Source organism: Anomalospiza imberbis, chromosome 2, assembly GCF_031753505.1.
Source record: "Anomalospiza imberbis isolate Cuckoo-Finch-1a 21T00152 chromosome 2, ASM3175350v1, whole genome shotgun sequence".
NCBI classification, from domain to species: Eukaryota; Metazoa; Chordata; class Aves; order Passeriformes; family Viduidae; genus Anomalospiza; species Anomalospiza imberbis.
The window spans coordinates 39,700,209-39,713,136 of NC_089682.1; the positions used below are offsets into that span (position 1 = coordinate 39,700,209).

The window sequence follows — 12,928 nt, forward strand, 5'->3', positions numbered from 1 at the left end:
TTCTTCTTGTACTTGGTTTTAATTCTTCATATCTCACATGTTCATAAACACTTTGATAGCTAATGCTTGAAATGGTGTGTTGGTGAGGTAAGAGACAGACTAATGGACAGTACCTGCAGGGGTGAAGGTGAAGGACTGAACTGCAAAACAAGAAAGCAAACACATTGTGAGTTACACACCCGGACAAAAAGCACTAATTGCAGGGCATGAGTTTCCCCTGGAAATCACTCAGGTGGGGTTGAATATCATAAGCAGGATGTAACAGCTGAGCTTAAATCACCAACCAGCCAGCAGCCAATGAGAAATGATGGTTGGAAAGATGAGCAGTGAATTTTGACAGTCACATTTGAAGACTCTCTGTGAGGACATGCTGTACTCCAAGCTGTAAACATTAGGATGAACTCTGAAGCATGATCTGTTATCCACTTTCCTTGCTGAAAGCATACACAATTTCATGATGCAACTGATGTTCACATCACACTTAGATGCAGCAAACACCGTGAGAAGGAATGAGTTGCACAAGACATGCTGTTTATAATTATTTACAGCTACACTCTTCAAGTTATAACAGACTGCTCTCAATTCTCCCTCACCCCAATATGCCCACTCATATACAGGACTAATAACCCTCCTGTTTAAGAAAAATCTAATTTCAGCTTGTGTCCAAAGCTTTAGGTAGGACTACTTCCTAAGACAAATAACAGCACAGCTGTCTCTAGTATGAAAAAATCTTGGGATCTAGAATGATATTTCATGTCAGCACATGTAGAAGTGTGCGAGATATATATTAATTTCTCAGTTAAAACCACCCCCTCTCTCAAAGAGTAAAAGTTACTGCTATTAAAGGAAAGAAAACAGCACCTTGGGACAAAGAACAACCCATGAATGACAGAGATCACGTGGTGACACAAAGTAAGGTTCCACAAAAAACCAAGAAGGTCCAAAAGCCACTGGTTTCTCCTTCCTCTCCTTCCACTGCTCATCTGATATCTTCTTGTCCTTTCACTAAGCCAGTAGAAAACGAATGCAGCGGGAAGGATTGAAAACCAACATGGAATAGTTTCCTGCTGGTTTAGTGAGCCCAGTCAGGACACTGAGGAGTCTAACTATGGCTGAGCTGAGCTGGGAACAGTTTGGCTGTGACTGATTGTGGGTTTTTGGCAAGCTGTTGCTTAGCCATTTAGGGAACCTGAGTCCTTGGTTCTGCATTTGATAACTTGTAAATATAAGGGCACTTGTGTAACTTTAGTGTCATACAATGTCAACATTAAATATGCTCTGTCTTCTGTCCTTAACTGGGCTAATATTTTCTCTTTTTAAGTGTTAATAAGAACTACAAGAGAACCTACTGCAATATTTGAAGAATTGGAGTTTTTATGTGATAAATTAGGCTTCAGAGTAGGCCATTTTATGGCAGTTCACCTAACTTCCCAAAAAATTCATAAGAATCCTGAAAACAGAATAATACACCAAAAAAAGGCTGGGGAAAGATGAAAATGTTTTCATTTGGCAAGAATATTTAATTTTCCAAATATAGTTTTCAAAAACTAATTTATAACTGGAATAAACATTTAATGAAAGAGAACATTCCACGATGTTCTGCCTCCAAGACAAAACTGTTTATGGCTTCTGCCTTAGGTAAATTTTGTCAACACTTCCTCTGTCTAATGCATCACTCTTCCAGCTACAGATATGAAGTCACTGATTAAGTACCTCCATTTATTTGCCATGCACATGGCTTCAGAGACATGGAAATGCACAGGAAAGAAGAAGACAAAAACTCTTTAACTTTCCTTGTAAGGGTCTAATCTAACTCATATTTGAACACACAAATGATGATGCACTGCCAACTGAGTGCCTTCTGAGCAAGGGGCAAGAGGAGAAGCTAATCCTCTTTGTACTTTTTAAATGCTAGATGTGCTGGAGATGTAAAAATACTGCCTTATGATAATGATGAAATGTGGTACCGAGCGATGCATTTAAAGCTTCTCATACACCAGCAATTTCACAGCATACATTTAAAACAAGCATACAGACGTCACCCAGGACACTTTTGCTGTAAGTTCAATGTGGTTTTTAGGTAGGTTTAGTAGCCCCTGTTCTTTTTATGATAGCACCTGCTGAGATGGCAATAAAGTCACTGCTCTTACCAGCATAATTGCTGAGCCCCTTCCTCTTCTTTCTCCGCCAGTACAGCCAGATGCTGAAACCCATGAGAATGACCCAACATGCACCACCAATGCCAGCTATAAAGGCAGGCTGCTTCACCACATCAGTGATTTGCTCAGTTATGCTGTTGTTATTTTCAGTGATGACAACTTCGTTACGACCTCCTGCACAAGAGAAATTGAACAGAATATGGTTACTCTGGATTCTGCAACACACAGGGGAACCAGTACAACAAATCAAAGGTTTCTAAAGAATAGTAATGGATCTCAAAAGAATTACCCACAGTAGAAGAAATTTAAGAAGTAGCAATGCACACTACAATCTCAGTGTTTCTAGAGTAAATCCATAGCCATTTTGCAAATATATATTTGGAAAGACAGACCCATAGCACACTCCCAAGTAATCTAACAGATGCCAATCCAGAGGACTTTTTTTAACAATACACATATTTGTTAGTTTGTTTTTCCATAATTGTAGAGAGAATGCAAAAATGAGAAAACGGATCACAGGAAACTAATAAAAAAATAAATCAAGCAGTCAATAAATAGCTTTTTCCAAATGAGTAATCCAGATACAAAATATTAGAAGAAGGCCAAAAATTTTTGCTCAACTCATTTTTTTCCTCTGAATGCTGGCTTCCAAACTTGAAATTAACAATAAATGCACTTTCCACTGGGGAAAAGATGCATTTTCCAGCAATTATTTCCAGGGGAAACCAGTTCATACAAATTCTAAGTGTACCATCTTTGACACAAAGCAGAAAATCACACAGTTAACTGTAAGCACTGAGAAATCACAGCAACAGATGCTAATTTTTTTCACCTAGAATATGCATACAAATTCTTAACATCAACCTGCAAGAAATAATTATTACTTGGAATACCAATTAAAGTGACATACATCAAAAAATTACTATATAGGATCTTAAATTGTATATTACAGCAGAAAACTGCAAATTCCAGTAGATGCTTCTGTTGGTTTTTTGCCCCTCTTTCTCCAAAAGGGAACTTTTCTAAAAGAAAAAGCTTGGCATTTGGCTTGAAAACAAATGCTCATAAAAATGTGAATGGAAATCCAGGAAATGCTAAAGCATATAGTTCTAGGGCCAACAGTTTCAAATTGTCAAAAATAGTTAGTTTTAAAATTAGGAAATGCAGAACATATTTTTCTAAGAAAAAAAAAAAACAAAACTGAATTTTATTCTATGTATGTTTTATATAAATTGCCCACATCTGCAGTTTTGAAATTTGTGAAAGATTATCCATCATTTCTAGTAAAAGCATTTATATAGCTCAATCCTTGAAATGTTTATGCAGTATTACCAGATGCCTGTATGCACACTGAAGAGCTGCAGGAGTAGCTACTCTATTGAGACAAAGAAGAAGCAAACAATATGATTCTCAATTATGAGAGTCTATCACACACATAAAGGTAGTTGAACATTGCAGTAAAACACCGAAATGGTCACTCAGAGGAAATTATGAAGAGTGTTGTAACATTACGCCATGCTGTGAAAATGTACATATTCCTTTTCTATAATTCAGCATTGCTTAGATTTACTCCTTCCAACAGAGCAGCTTGCTGGCTTCAGCCTAAAGCCAGCACTCAGGGTCTCTGGCTGAGGCAGATCCCAGAAGCCTGACACTTCCAGTCCCATTTCCAACGACACCTCTTTGCAGGTGACCCGGAGCTCACACAGCCCTGTTCTATAAAAGGGGATCCTTTGAGAAGGTCCCTCTGGGACTGCCTCTGCCCAGCACTGCCCCTGCCAAGATGCAGCTTCAGGCCCTCAGTGGTGCTCAGAGTTGGGCTGGGTTAATCAGGGAGAAATGTTGTGCCCTCCATGCCGTTGCTATCACACTGCTGATGACCCCAGTGAGTTTATAAGGCTTCCTCTCTTTCAGCACCGTGTCAGAATTTAGTACTGATGACTGTCTGCTTTGGCAATCAGACTGTGGAAGCTGTGCTAGAACCTGGCTTGCTTTCAGTTGTTCTGGGCAAAGAACAAAACAGTCTCCCAGCAAGCAGAATAGGTCTCACAGAAAGGTGCTGCCAGATGTACAAAAAATGCACAAGCACTGGTGTCATGCACCAGTCTATACTGGCCATGCTGGGAAGCTTTACCAGCATCAGGCTCTGAAAGCTGCAGCTGTCCTTTGCCATGCTTGCATCTTTTGTCTTGCCACTGCCAAAGGCCCAATGACTTCCAGGCCTGATTCAGTATGTGAGATTGAAACTGAGTGAGCAGCTGTGGCAAGGAAAGAAAGCAGGCAGCAGTGTCTGCTTTATCTGATTGTCCATGTTTTTTTCTGCCCATGGAACCAATCCATTGGAGCACCCCAGTGCTGAAAGAGGAAGGGCTGACAGTAAAACTAATAGAAAGGGGCTCTCCATGGCATGCTCTTCCAGACACAAAATCGATTTTCTAGTAGAAATCAGCATGGGAGTTGGAGTTGCTCTAATTACCATTAACTTGCAGTTAATTTCTGTGCCCTTTGGAGGAGAGGCCAGAGCAGTGGGACAGTGAGGAAACAGGTAGTCTTGGCACTGCTTCAGACACAGCTGTGCTACCAAGGAGAAGAGCAGGCAGGGAAGTGCTTTGGAGACATCAACTTTGGGAGTGGATGCTCCTGGATACAAAAATCAGCTCTTTTCACTAAATCCTCCAAAAACATCTGAGGATTCTGTTTTCTCTAAGACCAGAAAACAGTCTTTTGAAAAGAGAGGATGTGAGAGCAAACTGCAAAATGCCTGGGAAAAGGTTCCAGTGGATTGTACGCTCTGCCTCTCTTCTAGGGGAAGATATAATCTGTCTCCAAATTACCTTCTAAAGTTTACAGTCTGGCTGTTCGCTCTTACCCTTCTGTGCCTAGCAATTACAACTGCAAAAAGTAATAATTCATTTAAATGTCAAAATAACATATGTTTTATGAACTTGATGATCAAAGAATAAATGGAGACAGATGAATGTTACCCACTGACTTTTGATAAAATTAATGTAATTGTAGGGGGTTGAGGAAACAAACAGCATTATTCTTGTACTTCTTTATATAATATTTAAGCAGAAGTAATAAATAGGTACCAGTGTATTATTTCATATACTGCAGGTGGTTCTGTAACAATGCTGTCAGTTCAACTAATTAGAGCATAGACAAGGGAAGTGTGCGACCTGTAACGCTCCATTGTTCCTGAAGACAAAAACATAATGAAATATAATGTCTTCCTCCCATTGGAGAGTAATGAAGAACAAAACTAATTTGTCAGACCAAAAATTAATTAGACACATCAGATTCGATTGTACCTATTACTGTGAAAGTTTGCAGCTGTTCCTCATATTATTATGCCAATGATGGAATGTAAGAGGGACCAGGCCAACTGATGAAGAGAAATAATAGCTACAGCACTGACTAGCATTGCCCTTATCTCCAATTTTACTTCTGGTTTTCCAAGTGAATGTTTTTTAGCATATCATTAGTGATCATAAAATTTTATTCTTGATTCTCTTTGAGTCTTCTGTAAAATTTTTCAACATCCTGCTTCAAGTATGGGCACAAGATTCCTGTAACAGTGAGACAATTTCTAACTAAAGCAATAATATACTTCCCACTGCTTCCTACTATCCTTTTTTTGCTTTCTGGATTGTCACGGGTCTGTTATCTAAAATTACTCTGGGAGGCCAGTAGTTGATTATCCACCATGAAAAGCAGGAAAAAAAAGCCCCGAAATATTTTTAGAAGAATGAATCCTTATTATTATGAAGAATGAATCCTCATTATGTGTTATTTAAAAATAACATCTCTTTTTATACACTGTACTCTGTATTTCATTACTATTAGAAGTTTTTACTGCTTAGAAACACAGCTTAACTCTCCTGCACCACTGACCTGTTCTCTCCATAATTCAGCATTTCTAGAGCTGTTCATTCTGTTTGCAAGTTGTTAAATGGTACAGATAAGCACCAGACCGTATAGAACTCTATTATAATAATTCAATAATGCTTTCCCATTCATTATGATGTTTTGAGGTTTATTCATTAGCTCACTTTAAATCCATGTAACCAGTTTTTTTTTAATTTCCTTAAAAATATTTTTCGTATTTTATGATTTTGATTCCCATTCAAACATTGAATGGTGCCGACTCAAGTTTTTCAGAAATGGTATCACTTAAACATTGTTACATTTATCAAGCAAATTTATAGTCTGAGAAATAACTGCTAGCAATTAATAATCAATAGCAAAATTGGGCCTAAAGAAAAGGGAGATACAGACCATATATTTAATAAACACATCCAGTTTCAGGCTCCCAAAAGAGAAACAGAAATGATAACAGAAACATAACCCAAACAGAAACTATTCACTGTTACTTTTTATGCAAATGACTTTCAAATGTGCAAAGATGTCACTAAACAAACTTGTTGAAGCAGACATTCTGGGATCATTTAAGGAACAAATAAATATCACTAAGAACTCTGGGAATCATCCAGCAAAGAACTTTGGTGCAAGTATAACTCACAACACATTAGGTAGCACAAGGCTACCCATCTATTTAAAATGCAATACACTTATTGTGCTTTGCTGGAATAAGTGCAGTGCATTTCATGCCTAGTTGATGGACCCCCTAGTGAAATAAAAAAAAAAAAAAAAAAAAGTCCTGGGTCTCTTGCATTTTCAAAAATCCATTTTTTGTTTTCACTTCTAGATATCTTTTTTGCCTCTTTTCTTTGGTGTTTCTGAGGCTGCCTTTTCTAAACCAAGTGCTACCTTCACTTTCACTCTTGTATTTCTATCTCCTGTGAGACTTCAAAGCTGAAGTATCCTAGCTTCTCTTCTGATGAATGGAGAACCTATATATCAGTAAATATTTAAGCAAAGCTTGTGGGACAGCCTTTTCTAAGGGTCTACACATAATAGACTAATCCATGTTTGGGACAGTGTATTGACAACATTTTCTAGAAAGAAAATATTTATTAACAACAGAAGTTCCCCAAACAAACAAATAAAGACTATTAAGTAATAACTAAGTTAGATCATACAGATAAAGGCAACAAAATTCCTGTATTGTGCACTCAAAATAGGTTCTGCTTTGCACAGCTCATTTCAGGTTTGCTAAACATAATCACTTGTAGTCTTCCATATTGTTCCCATCTTTATAGTTTATACTCAGGAGAAATTTCCTGAGTAAAAACATAAGAAGAAATAAAATCTGTGTTTCCCCCAGATCCGGAAATTAGTTCTGCATGGAGACCACTACAAAGATTCAACTATTTCAAAGGCTGGGATGATAATGCTACCTTTGCTCTCTAATTGGTCTAAAGACAACTTTTGCTTTGACAGAGGAGGCTTGTCTTCTTGGGATACCTGAAAAACACTGACTTTAGACATTCAGAAAACTGATAAATAATGCCTTAGGCACCAGTGGAATGAGGAAGGCAATATTCCAGCCATTTTAACAAAAGGAAAAGGGAGCTCGGGCTCCACACATCTGCCAACCTGCAGAAGTGGTAAATCAATTTTAAAAAAACCCCAAAATATGAAATCAGTTTCACTAGGCAATCTGCATTTTTTCATATATCTTGGGAACATACTTCCCTTCGCTGTCTGCAAGAACTCTGCAGTAAGGGAAGAAAACATCATCAGACAGTGGGAAATAAAAGCTAACTAACCAGCTCTAGCCATCCTTTCCTTCACAGATTTTTACACTTCTAGAAGTGATGTATGAAATCATGTCTGAGCAAAAAAAAAAAAAAAACAAAAAAAAAAAAACCCACAAAAACCAAAAAAACTCCACAACCCAAAAAAACCCAGGCAAAACAACAGAACAGACAATAACTTACCAATTATTATGGGTTGTGGATCACTTTTTACTCCCACACCTGCACTGGTGCTTGCAGCAACTTCCACGCGGTACTGGATACCTGGATATAGGCCACCTATTACTACAGACCGAATGGCTGCATCTACTGTTTTGTTGATATGAAATCGAGTCTCATTACCTAGGCACCAGATCTGGGACAAAAGTTGATGTGTTAAAATAGATGAAATTCTTCACACTCACACAATCGCGCATAGATATGACATATCAAGGTATTTCATGGCAATCACTTCATTTGGGACTTCTTGACAACCTTACTTCCTCTCCAGGAATAGCTGAAATTGGGATGATTTAGCTCAGCAAGGTATCCCAGATTAGCACAGGACCAAGCCAGCTGCAAAGACTTCTTGCAAATACCTCTCTGGATTCTGACTCTCCATGGAGTGCAAATTCTGTGCTTCACTTCTGAGAAGCAAAGACCAGATCATCCAAGTGGCAAAGAGGTGTTATACATTAATCAAAATCTTGTTTATCAAACCTTTTGTGTAAAAAAATCCCACATTTTTTCCTTCTAAATTTCCTGCTGAATAGCAAAAGGATATGAGCACAGTTTGAAACACCTCTTAAAGCACTAAAGAAGAAACAGTTTCCAAAATTTTTTTTTCAACTGCCTTTCATTGCACAAGAGGGATACTTGAAATTTCTGAAATGGAATAAGCAGAGTCTCACATTTACTGCTGCCTTTGTGATTAGTTACATTGTTTAGGAATCCAGACATCAATTTCTCACTCAAATATTATCTAATTAAACAGAAAATCCACCCTATAATCACAACTAGCATTTTGTGATGAGAACAGTCTATGAGTTCAGAGTGTTATGTCTCCCTTTTGCATTTTTATAGGTTTCTCCAAAGAGGTTTTAAAACTAACTTCTAGGCATGTTTCTTCAGTTAATTCTATCTGCAAATACTGCTTCTGTATTACTAAAGAAAGCATCTACTACCACACAAGAAAATCAATGCATAAACAGGTACACTTACATAAAAATAACAGCAGAAGAAAAGACTATTAGTGGAACCACTTCAGTGACAAACTAATGCATCTAAGAAACAGCAATAATATCTTTACACTTACTTTGACCCTGCTCAGTGTTTTACCATACCTTTTATTTTTTTTCTGTGAAATGCTGAGAAATATTTGAAGAGGAAAAAAATTATTTTGTTTTCCTAAACCTAAGGTGATCCTATTTGCCAGCCAGAATGCATTAAGGTGAGTAACTGTTGCATTCATTCCTTCACTCCTTGTCAGTCCTGGTCTTAGGTTACAATAGCTATGAGATGCCACTAATTAAAAGCATTTAATTAATGAATAAATTAACAGGCATTCTGATGTTTGAAGTGGAATCAACAAATCTACTTTCAATTTGTTAGAAAACACACTATGGAACTCCATCAATTATTTTATACTGTAAAATATCAGACTCTCTGCACCATTATTAAACTCAAGTAAATACCAGACTCTCTGCACCATCACTGTAGCCAGTTCACTACTCAGGCAGCTACCTAATCTAACACTGGAGGGCTGTAATAGGTAGTGACTCCAGCTGGTTTTATACACAGCCCAGAGACCTGAGCACTCACCTGGAACATGGCTTTTATTAGCCATCAGACCACTTTGTTTCATATCTACATGCTTTGTGGTTTAGGAGTATGCTTTACTTGTTTGCCTATAAGCCCTGGATGGTTTATATTGATTTATACTGGAGTCAGGATCAAGATTAATTAAGCCAAAGGATAACTATTAATTGATATGAAAACTGGATCAATAAAACCCTGGGATTAATAAATCTTGATATTGACTGAAAGCAAAACAAAAGAAGTGTTATGCTAAATATAAACATTGTGAACATTTACTGCATCCCTCTGACCAAGTGAAAAGCTGGAAGAGGTTGAACCATTATCTGATTTAGAAGCCAAGCACTTTCTCCCTTCTTCATGCTGTGTTCCCTCAAGATACAGCAGGGGGGAAAAAAATCTTTTTATGTGAAATAAGCTGCAGTCACCACTTCCACCCTTTGCGGGACTGTCAGGAAAGCTACCCTGATCCATCTCATTAAACATTTCACACTTGGTGTATATAGGCCAGCCACAGCAAGGTTAATTTACCAAACTGTGCTCCATGCTGTGACAAGGCTGAACCTCCCCCAATCATTTTCTCCACCTGAATAACAGAGTGTTATTTTTTTAATGTTGTGAAAATATCCTTGTGCAAAAGTGATCTTAGTTTGAAATTACAGACTACAAAAATTTAATGTATGAAGAGTGGCTATTTTGAGCCATTATAGCAAAAAAAAAAAAGGAAGAAAATACAACCAATGCAAGAAACTCTCATGTAGCAAACTTCGGATATACTAGTTGTGTTCAACCTGTTTTTCATAGCTAACAACCTGGCACTTCACGTTCTGAAGCTTGACAGAGCTAGCACTTGGAAGAAATCTTGAATTCTCCCAGAACCAGAGTCCTTGACTTTGATCTTGAAGTTTTAGGATTAGCATTTTTGCAGAGGAAATAAGAAGCCACTTTCCTGACGCCTTTGCTGATAGATTGAAGGTACTCCAAGATAGGGACTTCACTGCCTGTCTTTGGAGTGCAGAAGCCGCTTACAAAAAATATCTCCTCTTCGTGTTCCACAGCAGGGAAAAGTTAGAAAGATAAGAACTGTAAACTGGCCAGAAATGACAGCTCTCTTTCATATCAATCTCATGGTGTCTTTACTTCTTAATATAACAGTAGTATAGTAATAATAGTAATAATAGTAATAATAATAATAATAATAATAATAATAATAATAATAATAATCCATAAGCAGTCAGTCCTCTTTCTCTATATAATTATATGGGCAGCTGTAAATGCTGTCAGAATCTAAATCCATAAACAGTGCTATTGTTCTGTAATTCAAGCAGGCTGTTTCCCTAAACACACAACCCTCCTATCAGACATCGTGTGTACCTTGTACTCCTGGATGACTCCATTTTGGTGATCTGGAGGGGGAGGATCCCAGGAGATGCTGATGCTTGTGCTGTTGTGATTTCCAACTGTCAGGACAGTGACAGACTGAGGAGGAGCACTTGGAGCTACACCAAGGAGAGGGAGCAAACAGAAGCAAGGCATTAATCCATTTGCTAGGGCATGGATTCTGCTGAAGCAGTGCAAGAACAAGAAGACAGTACAGAAAACTCACAGTCCAAGGCATGTACTTTTGTCAGGCACTGACAATGTTGAAAAATGCCCTTTCGAAGAGAAGAATAGGGCTGAATGACAATGTGGAATTTGTGGCAATGGAGAATCAACACAAATCACCCCTCATTTATTTATATTTGGCATTTCTTAAGTTTGCATTGGAACTGTTCTCATATTTGCCTTTGTTTTCCACAATATGCATGAATAACTATGGATATATCAACTAGGTCCCATGTGAGGTTGCTTCACCTGGCCTGAGAACTGTTTTGGTTCTTCCATATTTACATGGTCTAATAATGATGTGAGCAGCCAACACTTATTGACCCTTTTTTGTTTGCTCTCCAGAAGACAATACCAGGTTTAAACATAGAACTGGAAAAGGCTTAAAATGTTCATGGCTTTACATCAAAAACCAGTGAATAGAGCAGGTGCTAAGTTAGGTCACATATATACTTCTGTCCTTTTCTGCCCCTAGGCAAATTGCTTTCCCTTCAGAGTCATGTTCAGTTCAACCATTCACAGCTGTTTGGCTGGTCACTGCACATCGAGGCCAATTCTACAAAACAACTGCTTGCCAGCCCTGCTTTTTGTCTAGAAGCTTGAAAAAAAATTAAAAATCATAGTTATTAGTGACCAGAGCTATGCTGGCAAAGCCCCTCTTGCAGCTACACCAGCAGTAGGGTGCTTCTGTTGGCCCAGGGAAGTGGTGCAGGAGCTCTGCTATGGAAAGGTCTCCTCTGTGAGCATCTCCTATATCCATCCTGGGCTTTCCTAGCATGGCTGTGGCTGCCAGGGCAGAGGACTGTCAATATGGCCCTGCTCAGCCACCTAAAACTTCTTGCAGCCCCCCTCAGCCTTCCCTTGCTCCCAGGCAAGGGTTGAAACTCCACCACAGTGGCAAGCTAGGCCTCCGAGGTTGACTGTATTACATTAAGGTATAGTCCCTGGGGGGAAAAGCTGACAGATAGCAGCTGCTTGGAACTGGTCCTAGAATTTATTTATTCCATCTCTCCCAGTCCATCTACCCAGTCTTCAACAAAACTAATAGAAAGAGGCCAAAAAAGTGTGAACTAATAAAGCAAGCATGGAATGACACCTCTCCCGGACAATTTTCCAGTTCACAGGAGGCTGTTGCTTGGACACCTTCTGTTCTAGGGAGGTGTCTTTGTGTTTAATAAATACTTATGGAATTTTTCTTCCACGTATTTTTCACTGCTTTTAATCTGATCTTAAAACACTTAATCTGAAATATGAAAGTTGCTTTTGAAAACTTATAGTAGACATCATACCAGAAAAGAAAATATTTATCACTCTCCTGCTCCAACTTCAAACCTAGATAACAACATGGTTTGGGCCATCTCACATCATGTGTCAAAGTTCCCTGACTCCAGCCCCTGGTCAGAGTGACTTCTTCACTGCTAAACTTTATGGCAACAGAACTCTAGTCCTATCTTTAACAGATATCCATGCCCATCCTTGGACCATGCTTCTCAGAAAAGCCAAGAGCCCCTGGTATCTTTGTATTAAATTCTGGCAAGTTTAACACAAATAAGCACAGCTACAGATATCAGAGTGTTCAAGCCTCCTGAGTAAATTCAGATATTTCTATTGTTCTCCACAATAGAAACTTCTTCTTTCTTCTTTGAGGCTGGCTGTGTTCCCATGTTGGAAGCTCCTCAGCACTTGACCTGGTACAGGCTCATGGAACTG

At 38.5% G+C, this 12,928-nt stretch overlaps 1 protein-coding gene across 21 annotated transcripts in view; it reads right to left on the reverse strand.

The window, feature by feature from the left end:
* ROBO2 (roundabout guidance receptor 2) overlaps positions 1-12,928 on the reverse strand; it is a 1,029,216-nt gene that overhangs the window by 59,294 nt on the left and 956,994 nt on the right. For 11 of the 21 annotated variants that reach the window (XM_068180596.1, XM_068180609.1, XM_068180600.1 and 8 more), the window contains 3 exons: positions 10,988-11,112; positions 8,003-8,174; positions 2,151-2,333 (listed from right to left, as the gene is read on the reverse strand). In XM_068180596.1, the coding sequence (XP_068036697.1) occupies positions 2,151-2,333; positions 8,003-8,174; positions 10,988-11,112 (480 nt within the window). Of the gene's footprint in view, positions 1-113; positions 141-2,150; positions 2,334-8,002; positions 8,175-10,987; positions 11,113-12,928 lie in introns of all 21 variants that reach the window. The other 10 variants (XM_068180595.1, XM_068180605.1, XM_068180593.1 and 7 more) reach the window with 1 other exon arrangement.